Source organism: Struthio camelus, chromosome 1, assembly GCF_040807025.1.
Source record: "Struthio camelus isolate bStrCam1 chromosome 1, bStrCam1.hap1, whole genome shotgun sequence".
NCBI lineage: Eukaryota > Metazoa > Chordata > Aves > Struthioniformes > Struthionidae > Struthio > Struthio camelus.
The window spans coordinates 120,357,507-120,376,382 of NC_090942.1; the positions used below are offsets into that span (position 1 = coordinate 120,357,507).

At 42.5% G+C, this 18,876-nt stretch overlaps 1 protein-coding gene across 7 annotated transcripts; it reads left to right on the forward strand.

Moving 5' to 3' along the window:
- Nucleotides 1-1,686: 1,686 nt before the first annotated feature.
- On the forward strand, nt 1,687-18,434 carry IFNGR2 (interferon gamma receptor 2). Of its 7 annotated transcripts, none has more exons than XM_068912711.1 (7): nt 1,687-1,941; nt 8,838-8,964; nt 9,632-9,807; nt 11,632-11,780; nt 13,184-13,337; nt 14,431-14,585; nt 17,142-18,434. In XM_068912711.1, exons 2-7 carry the CDS (start codon nt 8,873-8,875, stop codon nt 17,313-17,315), a joined length of 900 nt encoding a protein of 299 aa, XP_068768812.1. In that variant the 5' UTR covers nt 1,687-1,941; nt 8,838-8,872; the 3' UTR covers nt 17,316-18,434. The 7 variants fall into 7 exon arrangements, with proteins under 7 accessions (XP_068768812.1, XP_068768801.1, XP_068768806.1 ...); XM_068912700.1 differs by lacking the exon at nt 1,687-1,941 and adding an exon at nt 3,697-3,918; XM_068912705.1 differs by lacking the exon at nt 1,687-1,941 and adding an exon at nt 3,718-3,918 and having other exon boundaries at nt 14,500-14,585.
- The last annotated feature ends 442 nt before the right edge of the window (nt 18,435-18,876 follow it).

The following is an 18,876-nucleotide window of genomic DNA, read 5'->3' on the forward strand; positions in this document are numbered from 1 at the left end:
CCTGTTCTAGTACGTGTGTGTTGTTTCTTGTACGTTAGAGACGTATTTTGGAAACGGTTGTAAGTTCCTATAACTCTAAAGAATGGCAGAGGAAATACTCTAGCAGAATTCCAATGCTCGTTAATAATTCTGCGTCATTTATACATTGCAGGGGCAGCGGGTATCTTCTTTCTTTATCTTCTTTTCTTTGGTTTCTTAACTGAGTTAACCTGGTTCTTAACATTACATCCCTAGAAGAAGGTTAATGAAGGAATAAGGGAAAAGTGTGTGATTTCCCTCTTACTCCCCTGTGGTCCCAAAATCGTTCACCTGCCACTTGATGCATGAGGCATCCCTGAGTTTCATACTTGATGCATTTCACCTCTGTATCTCAAATGTAAAATTGAAATGTGTTATTTTTTAGAGAGAGTCCTTATCTTTTGTGGAGTTTTTTTTTGTTTGGTCAAGATTCTGTGCTGGAAATTTGGCTGCAGGAAAATGTTTGCCTTGATTTTGATTAAATATCTTTTTACTGGTGAGTTGCTTTCAGTTTTACATGGGTGGACCCAGGCATCCACACAGAATAACTTGTAAAGCTGGGACCTCAGCATGGAAAATTGTTTGCGTAGATGAACTATGCCCAAAATTACTTAGTACGTCAATCTACTACTGTTATGAGCCATAATGACTTCTTTTTTTTCCTGCATGAAAGACTTCTCAGTAAATTTTCTTTTAAGAGCCTGTAATTTGCAGCGATGGATGGAGCTATTTCTCCTCTGAAATGTGTTTCCTTCTACCTTCATTTGCTACTCTTCACTTTTTCATGCCGATAGCTTTTAGTGAGGGAAGGGAACCAGTAAGAAAAATTAATTTATCCTTTACGTTCTGATTGACATTAACTTTGGGATTTGCTCCTTAAACGCTAAGAAAAGAAATCGGTACACATATTTGTCTCTGAACTCTTGTAAGTTCTAAAGTTTTACTGAATTAATTAATTCTTTTTCGCTTTTGGGGCTCACAGAAAGGATCAGACTTACTGACTCCAATTCTCTCTTCCGTCCCTTTATCCTAATTGAACCACTATTTATTTTCAATTCACTCCTCTCTCTGTTCAGCTCTCCTTAAGATACCAGCTTTGAGATTCACTTGTCCATCGATAGTAAAAACCACATATTTCATTAACCTTTATTCATGAAGACATACTTAGTCACTTTGACTTTCTTCCTAGCAGCCCTTTAGCCAGTAGGAGAATAATTTCCCAGGCTTTGACTTAATAGGAATTTCAAAGTAAGAAAAAGATCAGCTGGAACAAAACCAGAAGGCTGCAAAGTTTCCCGTCTGGTTTGGTGAAGGGAAAACACACATGATTAGTTGTGGGATTTCTCTAACAATTACGGTAAACACATGTCTTTCAGGGCAAGGGTAGAGGGAAACCCCCCACCAGAATTCATGTTTTCAGCTTCTCTTTTAATACACGTAAGTTCCTTCCGCCTATCAAAATCTCATTAATGCATGAACTAGAGATGTCACCAAGATTAACATGCCTTCTGGACTTGCTCTGCCCAGCAGCTTTTCTGTTCTAAACTGTTTTCACTGCTCTAAACTGCCAACAACTTTCCCAGCTACCCGCTTGGCTAAATGTAGCCTGAATGTGCCCCAAGGCACACGAACATTGCGTGACCAAAATTCCTTCACTGACTGCAGACATGATTGTCAGAGGATCTGTATCCTAGCATAGGTCTGGCTGGCACTGGGGAAATCCCACAGTGAAGCTTATAGAGTGAAGAGTTTCACTCGAACGGCACTGCCCAAGTGAGCAATGAATGAGTCACTCTTCTGAGAAGGGTTCAAAAACAGGCCAGACGTGTTCAGTGCAGAGAAAAATGGCTGAATTTACAGCTGAATGACTTTAATCTCTACCATCCTTTCCTAGCCCGTCTTACTTTCACAACCAACCAACCAGTAAGTCTGTTTTTCAGTGTTTTTCCTTTTTTTCCTACTGTTAAATCCTTTCCTATTAGCTATTAGCGTTTATGTTGCTGTGAAAGTCCACTACGATTCTGACGCATGTTCTTACTGTACCTCCTAGTAAGAGGAGGATCTTTGCCCTGAAAAGTAGGCAGTTGATGTACGCTGGCCATACAGGGCTAAGAGAAAGGGAGGGTTACCTTTCTCTTTTGTTTGAGGAAGAGCTGAACTGCAGAGAAATGAAGTGATTCATCTAAGGTTACTCGGAAATCAAAGCTGCTCGACCCCTACCTACTGCTTTGAACACAAGATAATCTTGCTGGTTTTGCCTGTTTCCTTATGTTGGAAATCTGACGACAATGGTGTGTGTTTCTCTGTTTGGTACAGCAAGCCTTTAGGCAGCTGAACATCAGTTCTATTAATACCTGTTTATTAATACCTTTTTAGAGTTATGGATGTTTTAAGTATCCTAACTCCATGTGGTTTACTTTTTTGGTAGTCCTGTTGGTCATAGTTCTGCGGAAATCCCAAGTCTTTACTAATAATAACACGTATTTTGTCTTTTAAGCGCTTAAAAGAGAGTATTTTGACTTTGTTCAGGGGACATAAGAAAGACTCCTCCACGTTACTGTGTTTTTAAAGTAAACTGAATGGAAGTACAGTGTTAAGGCTCTTAAAAATAACGGGTCCCTGCCTAGTCAATTATTTAAAAATAGCAATCGTTCTTTTTGAATCTCAGTATTGTATAATCAATAACATCAGTTAAAGGTATGTGGTTAGACTTAACCACGTTTTGGTGTTGCACTAGTTACAGCCAGAGAAAGCTAAGGAACTTTAACCACTTAATGCAAGATTTTCTCACGTAAACCACATGCCATAAATATGCACACAATACTTTGCACCTCGAAGTGCATTTATGCCACGTGCGGTCACGACTGTAAATACGTTATTTTATATTCACTGACACAGAAGTCTGCAGGCGAGTTAACGAACAAACTGCATTTGCTTTGCCTCTTTGGCCTCCTGTACTTAGCGTAGCAGGTGGGTGTAGGTGAAGCCTGATTTCTGGGTAGCTTCATGGTCCTTTTGGGACAATGATGGCCTGGCCCAGGGCCAGAGAGGGCTGCAGCTGATCCCCGTGCAGCAGTGCGAGCTCCTTACCTGAGTGGGATTTCTGGGCTGCCAAGACCTAGGAGGGAGGAGACCGCGTCTCTTCACCCTATGTATTTCTCCTGTCTTATGCAACAGGACCCAAGGGACTTGCTCTCCGCGGATGCTGATGCAGAGGTTTCAGGCACAGCTAGCACATGGGTCAGACGCTTTGCCGCTTTCGGGGAAGTTATCCATGCTCCAGCGCAGCTGGAAGGGGCAGCCAAGAAAAACCTGCCTCGCCGCATGGCGTGGGCTGGCTGAGCCGATACTTCACGTTGTCCCGGGCAGCCCCTACCCCGGGCTGCGGGGAGCCGGGAAGCGGGAGATTTTTTTTTTTTTAATTTCTCCCTGAAAGAAGCCGCGGCCCGGGTTACCCGCGGCCCCTCTGCGCCCCGCCCCCGGCGGGCCTGAGCGGGCCGTTGGAACCGTTAGGGGCCGTTGGAAGCGCCGGGGCTCGCGCCGCCATCCGCCGCCTCCGGGCGACTTGCGGCGTCGCTCGGCTCCTCAGGCAGGACCAGGGGGAGGAGGCCACGCAAGGCGGAGCGGCGGGGCCGGGCCGAGGCGGGACGCCGCCGCCCCGCTGCCCTCCCCTGCGGCAGCCACAGCCACGGCCGGGGCTGGGCCCCGGAGGCCGGCCCCGCTCCTCAGGGGCCGCGGAGCCGCGCCGTCAGCGTCTGCAGACTGAGCGGGACCGGCGCGGCGGGTCCCCGGGGCCGGCGCGGCAGGGCGCTGCCAGCCGGACCATGCCGCGCCGGGCGCTGCGCCTCTTCCTCCTCCTCCTCCTCCTCCACCTCGGCCCGGCCTGGGACCCGGCTGCAGGTACGTGGCGAGGGGCTTGCGGCGGCCACGGCTGCGGGTGTGGGTGTCGCCGCGGGCGGCGTGTTTCCGGCGCGGAGAGGAAACCGGGGACCCGGGCTGGATCGCCCCTTGGGTGAGGGCAGCGCGGCGGCTCCTGGCGGCTCGGCACCTGCCACGGCCCCGGCGCCGCCCGGTTTGTCGGGGCTTTGCCCCTTCCCTCGCCCCCCTTCCTTCCAAAGGAGGCAGAGGTGTCTCCTGCGGGGCCTTCCCTAGACAGTCTGCCGCCGGCTCGCGTTCAGGCCCCGGGCTGGCTGGCTGCGCGGCTCCAAACCGGGAGCCTCTGTTTAGAGAGAGGCTAACCCCCCCCCCCCCCCCCCCACCACCACCCCAACGCCGCCGCGGTCCCAGCCGGGAGGGTGGCTGGGTCGTAGATGGCAGCTGTCGTTCGTGATATGGCACCCGCTCTTCTGCCGCCTTTGAGCCGCCTCTGTTTAGTTTTGTGAACCGGCAGTTAAGCCCCCCAAGGTTAGGTTGGGTTTAGACTTGCGTGCAAATGCTTTGCGCTTTCTTTTCAGCGTGTAAGGCCTGTTAGCTGCACTCTTGGCAATGCTGGCTTTCAGGGTTCCTGTTTGGCTCCATTAAGGATTTTTGTTTGTGCTTTTTTGTTTTTGATGCTCAGATTGGGTTGGAGCTGCTTGCCTGTAGTTGAAGAATAATTCTGGCTTCGCTGTTTATCCCAGCAAGCGCGAAAGAGCTGCTGCTGTGACGTATTTTGAGTTGTGATCGCATTAGCCTAGCAGGAGTGGGCCAGGAGAGTAAGTGGATGTCAGGTTACAGTACTTGCTGAACAACCTTTGAAATAAATAAAAGCTGCCTATTGGTGTTCACATTAAGAGAAGATTTGGAAAAAGTGGGAAATGTCAACATGTAGCAAGGAAATAGTTAATCTGTAAATTTGAGGCATTTGTTTCTGAAGCAGATTTTCCTCATGAATAGCATAACTGGATGGATGCCATGCAGAGAGGGGCCCTTCAAGATGGTATTTGTTCTCCTCTTGGTAATCTGTTCTGTTGCGTTCTTTGGTGCAGTAGTTGAACGTCTGCTTTAATCGCGTTTCGGTTCCTCTCCCCATTACCTCTCCAATGACTAGCAGACTCTTACCTGATTTACTGGGGAATTTGCAGCTTTGAATTTGCAGTTATGTTCTTCACAATCTCAAGCTCTTCATCAAATCATCCTAGCAAAACATTCTCTGAAACTGGAGCAGTTCTTCATTTTTGTTTACCAGCTCTTTCAGGAGTGCTGATAGCGTTTTGCGTGTGTGAGTTATCCTAATAGCAATACGGGCATCTGAGTAGGAAGCTGAATGTTGCAGAGAGGTTGCAGGTTGAGCAGAAGAGATACCTGCGTACAGTGTAGCCCTTATTCAGGTACACAGGGATCTCCCTGGCTTCAGCATGTCAGCTCTGACAGATTTTGGTGCATTCATTTAGACGTGGCTGGCCAGTCTGTGACTGTTGAGCTGTGTGGGGCTCTTCAGCAATTTGGGTGCAGCTGCTTTTCCAGGGCTGTGGTCCATGGCCAGACTCTGGCATCCAAACATCCATCGATGGGTTAAGGTGACTTGGGGGAGCGGCTGTGGTCAGTGCTGCCCAGTCTTGTCACACAGCGCAGCCGTGGGATTTTCCAGGGAGCTGTTCCGTTGTTTGGTTAGTGAGTGCAGCCTCCACTTGGCTCTCCAGGGGCCTCAGTGTGTTTCTTCTGTTGTTAAGGGAGATGTTACACATTAAAATCTGAGCCAAAGTAACAGTATGTTGCAGGTGATGTCACCCATCCCCACCTGGCCACACCCTGCTGTTGTTCACCTCTTGCAGGCTCTGATGTTTATCTGACAATATGAGAAGCCGGTTCAGTAGAGTAGAGCAGCAAAAAAAATCCATCAAAAAAAAAAAAAGTGAGTTTCTTTTCTGCCAGTTCTGCAAAAGGATGTGTTTTAAGGCTGGTGCAGGGAAGGGATCAGGGATCATCCAGGAGCAGGCATGGGAGCTGTGAAACCGGTGGCAAGGCTAAGCTGACCTGGTTTCCCTTGCTGTAACTTGTGGCTTCACACTCTGCTATATGAAAGCTTTGACCTGTGGCTTGAAGAGTCAAGAAGTTTCTGTGTTAGGAAGGAAGAATCTGAGAGTTGCTTGACAGATGCTTTAAGAGAGCCTGTTCACTGAGACCACATTTGAAACATAAAGTGAAGACAGGGCATTCTTGGCTTTTCCTGGATAAAGTAGTTTGAATGTTGGGGTCTCATACCCTGTTTCTAGGATACTTGCAAATCTGGGTGCTTGATTCCAAAGCGTGCATTTTGTTACTTTGGCTCATACAAAATAATGGTCGTTATGAAACTCATTGTATGATTTCATAAATTTACTTAAATCTTGTCAAGTCGTGATAGCTGATTGCAATATGAATGTTTTCCCTTAGTGTGTTGTGGAACCAGTCCTAAAGGCAGTAATTTTTGCTGCAGCACACAGCAGCTTGATACTCAGCTGCAGAACCATAGATTTGATACTTCTTTCAATGTTTCTGAAGTTAGTAGGGGAAATGATCTGTTTCTGAATGGCTATATCGAGTAAATGAATCGGCATGTGATCCTGATAGAGGGGAAAATGGACCAGCTGCCCTTTTTCTTCATTGCTTTTTCTTTAAGAAGAAGAAAAAAACACTAATATTTGCATTTTGTTCTGACGGTGTCCTTGAATTCTGCAAAATTAGTCGTATCGGATGTCTGACTACACAGATTACTGATGGTGTGAGATACCTTGCCACATGCCAGACCAGTAGTGAGACTGCAGGCAAGAATCTGCTTGACTAGAAAGTGAAAACTTACCTTGATTGAAGAAAAGGTTTCTTAGTAATGAGAGATTAATAACTTTTGTAATGTTTTTAACTGTAAAGAATGTCAAACACGTTTACAAAACTGAACAATCCGTCTGTGCTGTAACGTAATGTGTGTTTATTTAACAGCACCACTTAAAAATGGAGGCTAAGAAACTAGTAAAAATATCTAACTAAAATTTTGAGAACGTAACTAGCTATTTTGTATTGGGGACACCAGGTTTAATGCAACTTTATGAAGAAGTCTTGTGATCAGTTTCCTGTATGTGCAGGATGTTGAAGCCTGGCATTAATTCTCTTCTGAAAGGTACTACCATCATCAGTGTGCGGTCTAGTACTGTGCAAAAAAAAAATCAGATTCAGCAATAAGAAAGGAAAAACTTTTTACAGTTGTCTCCTTATTTCCACAGAAGGCGCAGCCAGAATTTGCCTCGAGTGCTTGCTCTTCTGATCTATTTATGTCAAAATAAACAATATCTTAAGAGAATATTGTCTTAAGGAAAAAAAAAATGGGAATCTCATCACCTGGAATCATATTTGTAATTTCATGGTTGTCGTTGAGGTTAGGACCTGTAGACCCATCTGGCTTAATGGAATAGCTGATCGCTACGTGGACAAGTACCAGTTAAGTGTAGAAGGAAAAGCTTTTTCACCCTGAGGACAGGCAGACAATGGAGCAGGTTGCCCAGAGAGGTTGTGCAGGCTCTGTCCTTGGAGGTTTTCAAGACCCACCAGCACACAGCCCTGAGTAGCCCGGTCTGGTCCCAGAGCTGGCCCTGCTTTGGGCAGGAGGTTGGGCTGGAGCCCTCCCGGGGGCCTTTCCTGCCTGAGGGATTCTGTGGTTCTGTGATTCGAAGCATGAGGTTCATCTGATTTTTAAAAGGCATTTGATGACTGCAGTGTCCTCTCTTACTCAATCCAGGCTGCTAGTTGTAATCTTAGTCTCTTTCTTTTCGTTGTCTCATTTCCTTGTCATCAGTCTCTTTGCCTGCTTAGCTTGTGTTTTTGGTATTCCAGCCCACTGTTTTTCTTCTTTGCCAACTAACGTCTCTTCCCAGCCGCTCCTCCATCTTATTTCTCGTCCGGCTTCCTTACTTGATTTTTTTCCCAGTCCCAGTTCCCTCCTTTTGCCCATCCACCCTCACTCCCTCTGGCTTCTCCCCTCCCCCCCTCAATGCCTGGCCTTTGGCCATGCAGTGGTGAAAACAGACAGCTTCCTCCTCCACACTGCTCGGTCAGCGGGGAAGTGGATATTCTCCAGTCCTAGAGGATCATCTATTTGCTCTCAGCTTCCATGTGGCTTACCTCCTGCAAAACTGTTCAAGAGCACAGGCAGTCTTCCCTTGTCCCCTTATAACGTGGCCAAATTTGAGTGGACATTGGGTGCCTACCACTAATAGAAGGTACGCCTGTAACAGAGATTCCTGTCCTTTTCCACGCTGTGAAATCTGTTACAAGCTTTAAGCTACGTTAGTGTTTGAAAGCGGAATGAGTGCACTATGTACATGTAAATATTTAAGGCACTTTCCTCAGCTGTTTCTGGGAAAGTTTCAACAAAGTGACATCAGCTTGTTCAAACAAGTTATCAAGAGACAGATAACAACTCGGACCACGCTTTTATTGATAGCACATAGTGAAACGTAAGAGAGATGGGCACAAAATAGGTGAGTTTTTGTAATGGCAAGTGACTGTGGGCCTTAATTTATGGCTTCATGGGAGGAGGTGATTTTTATGGGTCTTGGGAGGGCAGGTTGCTTGTTTTTTTGCCCATAACTTCTTGGCCTTCCTTTAAAGTGCTGGACTAGATACTTTCTGTGCTATAGCCTGTACAGGATAAATAAAAACTGCAAGTTGCAATTCAGTGATTTGTGGTTAGGAGGGATTTAAATATACTGGTATTAGTGCACTTAGAAATGGAATGAGGAGGAGAAATGGCATTGCCTGCAAAGCAGCTAAAACGTAATACATGGTAATAGAATTTGGAGACAAAAGGGAAGTTACCCTGTACTTGAATGTTTTAATGATTATTTTTGTTTCTCTTCTTATCTTAGAATCTTTTCTCCATTTACCAGCACCAAAGAGTGTGATGGTTTATTCCTATAACTTCTGTAGCTCACTGAGGTGGTCTCCTGTTGAAGTGGACAGAGGCTCGGTGTTGTATACAGTCCATTTTAAAACGTAAGTAAATAGTTCTAAAATAACAAGTTGATTTTATTCTAATCCAGTAACAGAATTAGTGTTTAAAAAAAAACACTAAAAATGAATAAGCGTAAAAAATGGAAAATGAGTTATTACAGTTGTTTTTATGTATATGTGAAGAGAGTCTCAAGACTGAGAATCCTTTAGCCTGTGGTGTTTCCACTAAACTAAGAAAAAAATTAAGACCTTTCCTAGTCACTTCATTTTTTTCCCCTGAAGCAATTCAGTTGGTATTTTTCATGGATTCTGTTGGATGTTCTTGCTTGTTTTAAACTTTGTTATAAGCACAGTGTTTGAGCTTTTTTCTGATGCTGATATGAACTGCTCTGAAGTTTCAGAATACTTTAAATCACAGGTTGATGGAGCCTCTTCTTCCAGGTCAAAGAGGATGCCAAGAGCACGCAGTAATGTTGCATGGTTTCCTGTATAAATCTAGCCTTACTGAATTCTCTCTAACAAATTTTAGTTTTCCTAGATACCGAAGAGTTGCAGGTGTTGAAAGGCCCTATAGAATAAACCTGCATGAAAGTGGTAGTTCTGTAACATGTTCTTTTTAACAGAAATTGGCTAGGTGGGAGGGATTATATTTTGGAGATTTGATAGTTGCACTGTTTTGCTGATACTTGCCTGTTGTTTTGCATTGCAGAGGGGCCTTTAACCAGTGGGATGAGATGAACTGCACCCGTATTACCCAGACTGAATGCAACTTCCCTCAGTTACTTAACAAACGGCGTTGGACTATCATTTTGCGTGTGAGGGCTGAGTTAGGGCAAATGGTTTCTGACTGGGTGGAAACAGATCCATTTGTGGCAGAGAGAAACAGTAAGTGTTCCTCATGATTTCACTGAGTCCCTCAAAGGAGATTTCTCTGAAAAATATTTGTTGTCTGTTCTAGGCTTTTTTGAGTCTACTACGTACAAAAGCCAAGTGAGATAATTGTGGGTGTTGGTTAAGAAAGATTATGAAGTCTCTCTGTATCATTAGAAATTTGATGCTACTCTGTAGTGGTGTTAGCAGTCACCTCTGTAGTGGTGTTAGCATCCGTTCTTTCAGCAGAAAGAGAAATGTGTTACGTACTGGTAAAATAGGAATTAATTTGATGTCTCTGTAAACAAGTGTACTGTTGTTCTCTGTGAAGATATGCTCTTTGAGTGACCGTGGCTGGTTTCAGGACTAGGAGGAGATAGATAAATGTCGAGTTAAAAAATGCCTCTGAAATAATAAGAAAGCAGAGGAAAGGATTTATTAACCCTGTAGTTCAGATTCTACCTTACCTTGTGAGGAGCAATGGTGGTGCATGCTGTGAATAGCATGCTACTTTCCCTGGTGACTTCATTTCTAACTCTTGCATTTTCTCTAGTAGTAATGAGTGCGGCAGTGAGGAGTTGCCTGAATCCTGAGCTGAAGGCTACAGCTGATGTATCCCTAGCTTGTGATGCAGAATTGCTTGTGTCGGGGGAATGGGATCACTGGGGGGTTAGGAAAGCGTTGAGTGAACAGGAATACAGAGCAAAGGAGAGGTTTGATGTGGGAGAGGTGTTTTTGTGCCTCTCTTATTGGAGGAGCGAGAGGAGCGCTATGCTTGTTCTTGTGTGACCAGCCTCGGGATCAGTTCGTAGAGGCTGAGACCTTAGGCTACTTGGCCTGCTCGGTCCTCAAGATCAGTTCCCTTGGAGAGGGGAGTAGGTGCTGCCCTCCCAGCAGTAGCCCATGGAGGAGAAGGGACTTGTCCTAGGGAATTTGCGTGAACACACAAGCTGTTTGCAGCTGTATAGAGACAGGAAGTAGAAAGAAACTGAAGTTTCCGTACCAACATAAAAATCACAGGGCTGTTTTTCTTTAAAGTGACAGTAGGCGAGCAGGATTTGCTTCCCCCCCCCCACCCCAAGGTAAAAAAAAGCAATGATTGCATGCAAGAATTGATTAATTTTTATTGTTAATATGTTCCCCTCTCTTATATGCAAAGAGCAAGTGTTTTGTTTTGAGATACTGGAGTGCTTTACAAATGCTGGTAAGCTTTACCATTGAAAGAAGTCAAGATACAAAGGAAAAACGACTTGTAATCATAATGATCTATGATCCACATAAAAAGTCTCTTGTAGGATTAGGAATGATAATACCTTGCATAATATTTTTCATGATTTAGGTATCAAAGTGCTTCACAAAAGGAAGTCATAGTCATTACCCTATAGGACAGATGGAGACGTCAAAGAAGGGAGGAGAAAACTAGCTATTCTTGTTCCAGTCTAGTTTGACTCAAAAAAGATGTTTTTAGAGAACCTGGAATTACGTGGCTGAATTAGCTATTTGAAGAAAAATTGAACAAAATAATATCACCAGTGAGTACAAATAGATTCAGCTACAATCTTGTGGATATTTGCTTACTATTCAGGGAAAGTTAACTGGAAATGGTTCTTTTGATTATCTAATTTCACATATGCTTTCAAGCCTTTTTCTTAAGGTTTATAGTAAATTAGATGTCTTAAATGCATTAAGTAGATGAGCGAATATTGTATACCTGTTCCTCAGAAAAAATCTCTTGATATTCAGCAGGTTTGCAGAGTGTACCAAAATAAAGCTGGACACAGCTGTGATGGGGTGTTCAGCATCCCAGAGGTTCACTGTTCTTTCTGTGTTTGTTTTCAGCTACTCTAGGACCCCCTAAAGTGAACAGTGTGACTGTAAGCTCTGACTCACTTCTCATTAGTGTTACACCCCCTTTTGGATCTGAACTAGGTGAGCATCTTCAGTATCATGTGTCCTACTGGGAGAACTCAACAAGTACTACCAAAAAAGTAAGAATTCTCGCTATTTTGTTCTTGCTGTCTCATGTCTCTTAGTCACGGAGGCATTGTCTCTTGGCAAAACAGCAGAAATGGAGGAAGCACGCTGCAATGTAATTTTTTTTTCCTAGCAGCAAAGGTCAGCGGTTGAGCCAAGACCAGATTAACTTTTGTTCAAGTCACCAAGTATTGCATGTATGACTAAATTTTCAAAACAAGTTTTTTCCTCCATATAAAATCAAGGTTAAACCACATTCCAGATCAAAGAAGAGAGTCCACAAAGTGCAAAGTTGTTTTTAAAATGGCGTTTAGATTCCAAAGTTCGGGCAGTTTGGAAGATTCTGAAATACCCTCCCTCCTTTCCTGTGCTGTGCTTGTTTGTGCCAGTAGCTTCAATAACCGGCCGCTTGGGCCTGATGTTGCCTGTGCTCCTAGGGTAGAGAGAGGCAAGAGCTACTAGAAACATGTTGGACACAGCTGGGATGAGCAGCTGTCCCAGATCAGACTGAAACTTGGCTCTGTCTCACTGTGCGCTTATGCTGCTGTCCTTAGAAATTGGTGAATGTGGTCTACGCTGACTGGCTTTGCAGGGGAGAAATTAAGTTACATTTAAAAAGAAGAAGAATCAGAAGAACTGCATTCTAACATTTAAAAACTAGAAGCAGAAAAGGTTTCATTTTTTATTTTTACTTTTAAAACCTTTTATTTCAAAGGACCTTGCTAAATCCAAAAAAACCTCCACTTCCTTCCTTTCTTGCAAAAATGTGCATTTTTCTGACATGTATAAAACACCTTCATGTTTGACACTCAGACAAGAAGTCACTCTTGCATGGTTATTTAGGCTTCACTGAGCTTCTCATCCTAGCCCCTTAAAGGTAAAAAGTCACAAAAAACAGTGTGGGGGCCATGTTGAGACTGGGGGGTTTTGTACTGTCCATCGGCTCTTTTCCTGCTCAGCAGGAAAAGATGAGACTTTGCCGAAATGTGCTTCGGTCAGCCGCCTCTGATGGCGGAGACGCTTCTCATGACTTGTTTTTCCCTCCCCCTTCCTATATTACCTTCACTGCCTGAGGTGTTAGAGAAGCAGTGTATAAAGTGTCCGGTGGGATATTGTGGCTCAAATGAGACCTTGCAGCAGTTTTTATGCCTTTGCTCTTTGTGTCCTCATAGACGGTTTTAAATGTTCAGATATCATTTCATTTAAAAACAATGAAATTTCAAATGTATTAAAATAGGAATGTTGAAATATATGCCACTGCTTCTCTTGACATGTTAGGGAAAGCCGAATTATGAAAACAAAATCTGTGGTTTTTGAATGGGAAACTTAGTTATGGGGGAGGGGAATTGTATTGAGGACAGCTCTATGGTTTTTACAAATACTTGCATTTCTGGATTTTTTGTTGTCTTTTAAACAGGAGACAAAGACGAGCAATACGCTATTCAAAATTAGAAATCTAAAGGAGATGACACTATATTGTTTTAAAGTACAAGTAGAGTTCATGATAGATCCAGATCTCCAGATACTTGGACTACAAAGTGTCCCAGAGTGTTACAGAACTACAGTCAGTGGTATACATCTGATTTTGTTAATATTTTTTATATATAACGGAATGGGTGGGGGACATGAGTCTTAGATGGTACAACTAGTCACTTGTATGACCATACTTGTCAGGAGGGCTAAGAGGGCACCACTGATAGCCGTTTATAGTTGTCACTAATAGCAAAAGAATAAGGAGTTTTCAGTCAGTAATTGCAGGTCTGTGTTTTAGTCTTCCCTTGTCCTTCTCCTTCATAAATACCATAAATACTTTAGGTTAGTCAAAGACCTTTTTAACGATATTACTTCCTACAAAAAAAAAAAAAACAAAACTAAATACGTGGTCTTTAGATGAAAATATTGGTGAAAGAGACGGTGTTACTCTTGCACTACTTGTTACTCTGCCCCTCAGTCACTCCTTCCTGCAAGACAGGCGTGTCCCTCTCCTCTTTGGCCTGCTTCCCCTTCTGTGACGTTTTTGAGCTTTGTGTGTTTGTACTGGATATAAGATGGGATGTGGGAAAGAGAGGGCAGCTCTAAAATAACAGAATTTTTCCCTCTCTCAAGTCTCTCCTGACCACTGGCACACAGATAAGCTGCATCTTTAGTACGCTTTGAACACGCCCAAAGATGCAGAGGCGAAACCTGCTTAGGCAATTGCTGTTCCCTGGAAAGAGCTGACCTCGAAAGCACCTGACTGCAAGCCCATGCCCCGGGCTGCTGAAGGCAGCGATACTTCCTTTGCCAAGAAAAGCCCCTGGCATTAATGGCACCTTGCTGACAAATTAGAGGGTGGAAGAGCAGATTCCGCTCCTTGCCTGCCCTCTGCCCGGCAGCTGCGATTCCTCCAGCTCTGCCTTTGCCCTGCCGGCATGGCCTGGAGAAGGTTGCCTTAGGCTTGTGGGTAAGGGGGAGCAGCTCATCTCAGCTGGTGATTTTCATGCAGAATCACAGAACAAACAACTCCTGAACACAGGCATTTAGATTTCTTTTATATAGTAGGGTTGGGATTTTAACCTTAGAAATTCTACTTTGATTAGCCTGTGTAGCAAACTTCAGCTTATTACACATGACATGTGATGTTGTGTAAATATGAACCTACTTTTTTTTTTTTTTTTTTTCCAGAGGCAACCAGAACTGGATATATTATACTAATATTTCTGTTAACCTTATTTCTTGTAATTCTTGTAATAGTTGGTTTGTTTCTTATGTGGAGATACCACAACACAATTAAATACTGGTCTCGGCCACCTTTCAAAATCCCATCACACTTTGAAGAGGTATGTGTAGACTTTTTATTTTTCCCCTACTTCTCCCCTCCGCACAAGGCAGCGTTGAGCTTGGAGTAACTATGAATGAAACTAGTTGTAACCTAAGATAAATCTTTCTTCAGCCTTTCAGTTTAGATATAACCAATCACTGATTTAGTGTAAACTATTACCTTTCTAATACATGATATTTGACCTTATTCCTCTTTTACTTAACCATAATTTTTATTCTCTGAACTAAGACACAAATACTGCTATATTCCCCTTATGAAACTGGAGTAAGACTCCATTCCTTGTCTGCCCAACTTTGCTTATCTAATACATCAGGTCTGAAACAGTTGTTTACTTCAAGCAAAAAGGTTGTGTGTGCTGCAGAACATGTACTTAGGATTTAGGTCTCTGATTAGAAATAAAATATTGAAAAGTGAACGCCGATCATCTTAAGGGCAAGGACTCACTTGAAGAATCAAGACTACCTAAGGAAGTGTTCTTGTTTTTTTGTTTTTGTATTTTTCCCCTGTAGTTTTATGTAATTCTCAAATCTAAAAAATCACCCTGGGACTTTTTTTTTCCTCCTTGCAGCTCACACATTTCTGTACTAAACAATGTTGTTTCACTCCTGTTCATCTTCCTCTTTTTAGTATTTAAACAGGAAGTAGTCTTTAAGCAAAGTTTTGTTTTTTTTTTTATGTCAAACTTGTTATTCAGCATGTTTTCCATATTTAAAAAAAAAGTTTGTATTTACTAGTGTTTTTTGAGGTTTATTTCTTTGGCTGTGTATATCTACATATCAGAGTAATCCTTTGTACTATGCCAGATTTTTATGAAAGTATGAGTGAAGGAACCCAGACTTTCTCCAAAACCTTGAGCACATGATTTTCTCTCTTCATGCTTACCTCAGTTCCCAGTTTATGAGGACTCGGTGAAGACAGCTATGTCACGTACCAAGCAAAGTGTATCTCATGTAGAAAAAAAAAAATCCTTGTACATTGCCTTAAAATAGTGCACGTTGCATGCAAAGGACTGCAAGAATTAATCCATCTCCCCTCCTGTTTGTTTTCTGTTAGAGTCTATAATCATGTGTTCTGGAGTAATTGATTTAATCTGGAAAATACGCAGCAAAAGTAGATAGTCTTGAGCAATGACGAGCCTGTTTTCAGGCAAAACACTGATTAGAAAAGAAGGAAAATCAGTAAATATGTATAATTTTTTTAATATATATTTTTAAATGGGATCAAGTGGCCTGGGGCTTCTCCTCTTAAAGAATTTTCATTAGTGAAAAATACCAGTTACTGTAAGGCAGTTTCATATGTACTATTCTAGCTTTTCAGAAAATCACATGGTTCCTTCTTTTACAGAAGTATCTAAGCTTTCAGCATCTGAGTTACAGGAAACAGTTCTAACACAGAAACTCCTTCACACAAAGCCAAATCACAGTTCACTTATGTCCTGAATTCACTAAAATGTATTGGAGGCTCCTGTATGAAACATCTGTTTTTAATTCACTTGATAAAATAAATCTGTTGCTCATCATCCCTGCTATGATTAGAGAAACAGTGGTATCCTAATTGAAACTAGGGCTAATTTTGTCTTTTGATACATGATTGCAGCTGCAGCCCTGCCTCAGCCAGATTATGGTACCTCCTCCGGTAGCGAACAAGCTTTTGAGTAAAACTAAAATACTGTGCTGAAGCATGTAATAATATGAAGGTGTCTGTATTCTGGACTCTTTTCAGTCAGAGAAAAACTGCTTAATAGCAAGTTTTTGGTTCAGCACGTGAAGGGGTAAAAGGCTTTAATCCCTCTTGAAACATAGGATCATTTTGGTAATAAGGAGATTATATGGCAGTGACAGGGGGAACAGAAAACACTTTCTGTGGCCTACCTTTTTTCCTAACCTTCCTTTCTTTTGATTAAAAAAATTAAATATTCAGTGTGAAGCTGATGACTTAAGTTGGGGGGGGGGTAGGAATGACTAAAGCAATAAGTAACTGCAAGAGAAGAATTCCACTAGGGTTTTCTGGTAATAATAAAAGGGTGCACATCTGACTTGCCTTGCACTGAACAAAGCATAATCGTGTATCTTTACTTGCCCCACTGCTTTTTCAGACTTGATAAAAGCTATTAGTTGCTCAGGTTCCTGTAGGTCTAGGCTATGTCCCCAGCAGCATAGTTCATGTCTGTGGTTTGTTCTTAACTAGTAGGCATTTGCTTAAACTGACACGAGAAAGAATATTAGCTAAAGATAGATCATCAAAAATTAGGAAATACTGGGTAGCTTTAACTCATTTAAATGGACATTGGCATGATCTTTTTTTTTTTTTTCCACAGAAATAAATAAGATAGATAGATAGATAGCTTTGCAGGTATTTTTAACTCACTCAGTTCCCCCTTGTTCAGTGTAGTTTCATGGAAGGCCAGAATGGAATATATGTTTAGCAGCCATCTTTCTGAATTTAGGTCTGAAGCAACCTGCCGCTCAGTGGTGGTAACCTCTCTGACTCTGTTTGTAATGTCCAATATGCCTGTTCTCTGGTTAGAACCTAAACCGTTGTTTCTATCTTCCAGTATTTAAAAGATCCCAGCATGCCTGGTTTAGAGGCATTGGAGAATTGTGCTGAGGAAGAGCCCTGTGATTCCTTATCTGTTGTGTGTGATGAAGAAAGAAGCCAGGAATGTGATGGCAATGGGGAGACTAAAGCTGATTTCCACAGCAGCTCCAGTGACAGTGAACTAACTTAAGTGGGGCCTCTAGTGAGACACCTGAACCCAGCCTTGCGATGCCTCCCCCGAGTGGCACTCCCCAGCTACTGACAGGACAAGCTATGGCCAAAATGCTGTCCTTGTCGAATCCTGGGCAAGAGTCTGCTTCCTGAGGGTATTGTGGAACCTGAGCCTTTGTTTAAATGGTTTCTGCTGTACTACAATACAACCTGCATTCTCCTGGAAAGAGTTAAAAGGTGGAACGTGAAGGGGAAATGAACACTAAATAGCCATAAGACAGACAGATATGATTGAAACAAAACTGATACGTTAACATCATTGTAATAAACCTTTTCCCAAGGTGCAACAAAGCTTTGAGAAATGCAGCACTTTATGGTAGGATGTAATACAACCTGGGATTTTTCAGTGAGTAATTGCATCATCAATTACTTTTATAGTGGCTTTTTTGTTGTTGTTCTTGTTGCTTTATTTGTGAATTCTGTCTTAGCACTCAAAGTGTATTACATTCACCCCCAATATCCTTTTTTGAATCAGTTTAAGTACTTGGTCTTCTGTGACTTCCACTTCTTTGCTCCAGATAAAAATGGCAGTCTAAAGAGAAACCGACTGTACTTTACCTTCCTCAGAGTGAACCTGTGCAAAGAACTCCAAGAAAGGCACTGGACAGTTCATTCCTCCTCCCTTGATATGTGCCTCCTAATGCATTCATAAGAAGCATTAATCTTTTGCTCCTACAGGGAAACAATGATATTCTTCATGGTAAAAAATGAACTTTAAAATACATTTTGTTCAGCATTTGTATGAAATGTATCAACAATTATCAGACACTAGAATTTCTTTTTGGCAATCAGACTAGTCCTGCAAAAGGAAAGATGAATGTGTGTTTTGAGTCTCATGAAGCAGAAGCAGTCGACTGAATTAAGTCTTACAGCGCAATCGGCTAAGGAAGGAAAGGAAGGGTGGAACCTTTCCACTTCCCAGTGCGGAAATAATTAAAAAGAAAAAAAAACACACACACACACACACACACACAAAGTAAAAGAATTAACCACTTCTTACATAATAAAAGGTATTTTTATTCCACTAAAGGTGTTTGTTTAAAAATGAAATAAAATGAATATCCTTAATTACTTGGAAGTGATTTGTTCAAGTTACTTACAGTTAGCTGTTAACAGACCTGGTGCCTGCCACAGCTGTCAGTTATCTGTGCTAAAACTGTTCCACCCCTTCTGGGAATATACAAGACAACAATGAAAATCAGTGACATTTTTCATGAATCTGCTTCCTTGAAGAAGTAATCCTCTCATCACTTGTGATTTGGCAACATACCAAAGCAGTGAGTTATCTGAAGACTTAGTCATACTTAAAGTAAGTCTGACAAGAATTTATAAGTTGGCCAGAAGCTGCATAATAGCCACTTGCTCTTAGGTTTGCCCATATTTTTTTTCAAAACTGCTGTAAACAAATGAAGAACCACAGACTCCTGAAAGGAGCAGCCTATATGCATAACAGAGGTTTTAACTGCCTTATTTTAGAAGCTGATAGTTATAACATCTCCTGCGAACATTTACTAATGCAG

Bases quoted from the DNA above. Each gene is read 5' to 3' on its own strand.
- IFNGR2 (XM_068912700.1), top strand. From the start codon at position 3,843: ATGCCGCGCCGGGCGCTGCGCCTCTTCCTCCTCCTCCTCCTCCTCCAC. The intron at 3,919-8,837 runs GTACGTGGCGAG...TTCTTATCTTAG, and splicing joins GGCCTGGGACCCGGCTGCAG to AATCTTTTCTCCATTTACCA. The intron at 11,781-13,183 runs GTAAGAATTCTC...TCTTTTAAACAG, and splicing joins CAACAAGTACTACCAAAAAA to GAGACAAAGACGAGCAATAC.